This window comes from Myotis davidii, unplaced genomic scaffold (assembly GCF_000327345.1).
Source record: "Myotis davidii unplaced genomic scaffold, ASM32734v1 scaffold646, whole genome shotgun sequence".
NCBI classification, from domain to species: domain Eukaryota; kingdom Metazoa; phylum Chordata; class Mammalia; order Chiroptera; family Vespertilionidae; genus Myotis; species Myotis davidii.
The window spans coordinates 598,738-601,173 of NW_006296801.1; the positions used below are offsets into that span (position 1 = coordinate 598,738).

General features: G+C 47.3%; 1 protein-coding gene across 1 annotated transcript in view; it reads right to left on the minus strand.

The window, feature by feature from the left end:
- ALG8 (ALG8, alpha-1,3-glucosyltransferase) overlaps positions 1-2,323 on the minus strand; it is a 20,863-nt gene extending 18,540 nt beyond the window's left edge. The window contains exon 1 of the mRNA XM_006772521.2: positions 2,176-2,323. Within this exon, the coding sequence (XP_006772584.1) occupies positions 2,176-2,270 (95 nt within the window). The 5' untranslated portion in view covers positions 2,271-2,323. The remainder of the gene's footprint in view (positions 1-2,175) is intronic.
- Between the last annotated feature and the right edge of the window lie 113 nt (positions 2,324-2,436).

Here is a 2,436-nt window from a genome sequence, read left to right on the forward strand (position 1 = left end):
ATTCTTCAAAATCACAATTCAAAACTGATCTGATGACCTAGCAATTCCATTCAATAGAAATGCATACATATGTACTGGTCGTGTCTTCAGGCCTCCACTTATGTCAGTTTTCAGAGCCCATCCTGATACCCAATTTAAAGTAAGTCCCTCTTGTTAGTCCCCTTATAGGATCCTATTCTTTTCCTTCATAACACTTAACACAAGTATAATTATGCAATTACATACTTGCAATGGTTTGTTTCTGGGACTGTTTTCCTTACTAAACCCTTTATGGGGTTAGGGGCCATATCCTTTGCCATTGCCTCCAGTGCCTCGCCATAGTAACTAGTACATAATAAAGCAGTTAGTATACAGTTTGCTGAATAGATTTGCATTTATCCTATAGCTTCCACCTCACTTTCCAGAGGTTCCCATTTTGAGAAGCAGAGTATCAACTACAATTATATATGTTCTTAATCCTGGACCAGTACTACGAACAGTATTCAAGGTAACAATCCTAAAGTCACATTTCTAGGCTGAAGTAACAAAAGTAAGAAACATCACCTTATATGCACAAACCTACAGTTTTTAAAAAAAATCTCTTCACTCTGATTTGAAAGGAATTTCCTACATTTTAGATTTTTCCAATTTGCTTTTAAAATGTAAAGATGTTCATTTGCTTTCAGTTCTGCAGAAAGTCCAAGTGATCAACCCCTTCTTTCCCCAAGTCCCTGATAAGTCACTTTGCTGAATCTACATTTCACTGCTTATATAATTACATATACGCATCAGTACAGATATACATTCTACACATACAACTCTTCCCTACTCAAATCAACAAGAAGTCATCAAGAACTTGAACCAAAGGATACCAATAACCAAACCCTAAACAGGTAAGGAAGGGGAAAAAGAAATGAGGGGGAACGTCAAGGGAGAGGAGTTAGGAGGGATGAAGAGAAGATGGAAGCCAATATTCATAAATATTGAGTGCCTACCCACTGTACACACATTACCACTTGGTGGTTGCTTTCTGACTGGTTTCCTCGCTCTTAGTCTTGGTCATGCATCTTTTTTTTTTTCTTTTTAAATCCTTACCCAAAGATATTTTTCCATTGATTATTAGAGAGAGTAGAAAAGAGGGAGGGAGAGAAGGAGAGGGGCAGGGGGTGTGAGAAACATTGATTGGTTGCCTCCTCCATGCACCCTAATTGGGGTGGGATTGAACCTGCAACAGAGGTAGGTACCCTGGTACGTGCCCTGACAGGAAATTGAACATGAGACCTTCTGGTGCAGGGGCCAACCCACTGAGACACACTGGCCAGGACCTTGCATCCATTTTTACACTGCAGTCTAACCCTGTCTACCTCACTTACTGCTCTTTTTAAATATATATAAATATTTTATTAATTTTTTTATAGAGAGGGAGAGGGATAGAGAGTTAGAAACATCGATTCAGCTGCCTCCTGCACACCTCCTACTGGGGATGTGCCCAGAACCAAGGTACTTGCCGTTGACCGGAATCGAACCCGGGACCCTTCAGTGCGCAGGCCGACGCTCTATCCACTGAGCCAAACCAGTCAGGGTCACTTACCGCTCTTGAGCCACAATGGCCACTCTCTGTTCCTAAAATGCCGAGTTCATTCCTACCACAGGGCCTTTGAACTTGCTCTTTCCTGTGTCTGGACTGCTTTTCACATTGCTGCTTCTTTTTCATTCTTCTGATTTTAACTCAAACATCACTTCCTAAGAGCTGTACAGACCTGTCCGGTCGTCACAACCTTAGACCTTTGTGTTTGTCTATCTGAGCCCACCAACTCCCACCAGGCAAGGGCGGGAGACGCCTTCATCTCCGGGGCAGAGAGCAGTGCCTAGCGCTGCAGGAAGCTGATGGACACCCGCTGAGCGAACAGTGAAGGCGCGTGTCCTTATTCTGCACATTCGGGATCAGGAAGGACCCTGAGGCTCAGACAAGGTTCAAGTAAGATAACGCCTGGCCTGAACCCAGACTTCCAGGGCTAAGATCGAGTTATAAGGTTAAGTAACAATCACTAGGCAGGATGGGGAGCTTAGTGAAGACGAAGCGGCGACTACACCATTCCAAGTTCCCTTCTCCCACCTGGAGTCATCCACACGTCTCTCCCGCCCTGACCGACCGCGGGCCTCCTCGCCCAGCCCCTGACCGCGCGGGCCCCTTACTAGGTGGGGATGAGAAGGCATTTGAGAAGAGTCACCCCGAGCGCCAAAGCCGAAAACCAATTGCTACCACTCGCCGCAAGACCAAGCGCCGCCATGGCTATCGCACCGCGCGCTTTCCACCGACTGGATCCGCCTCCGGGACTCCGCGCATGCGCGTGCGGGGAAGGCCCTGGGAGCCGGCGCCGTGGGCTGCGCGCATGCGGGGAAGGCCCTGGGAGCCAGCGCCGTGGGCTGCGCGCATGCGCGGACCCGCCCCGCCGG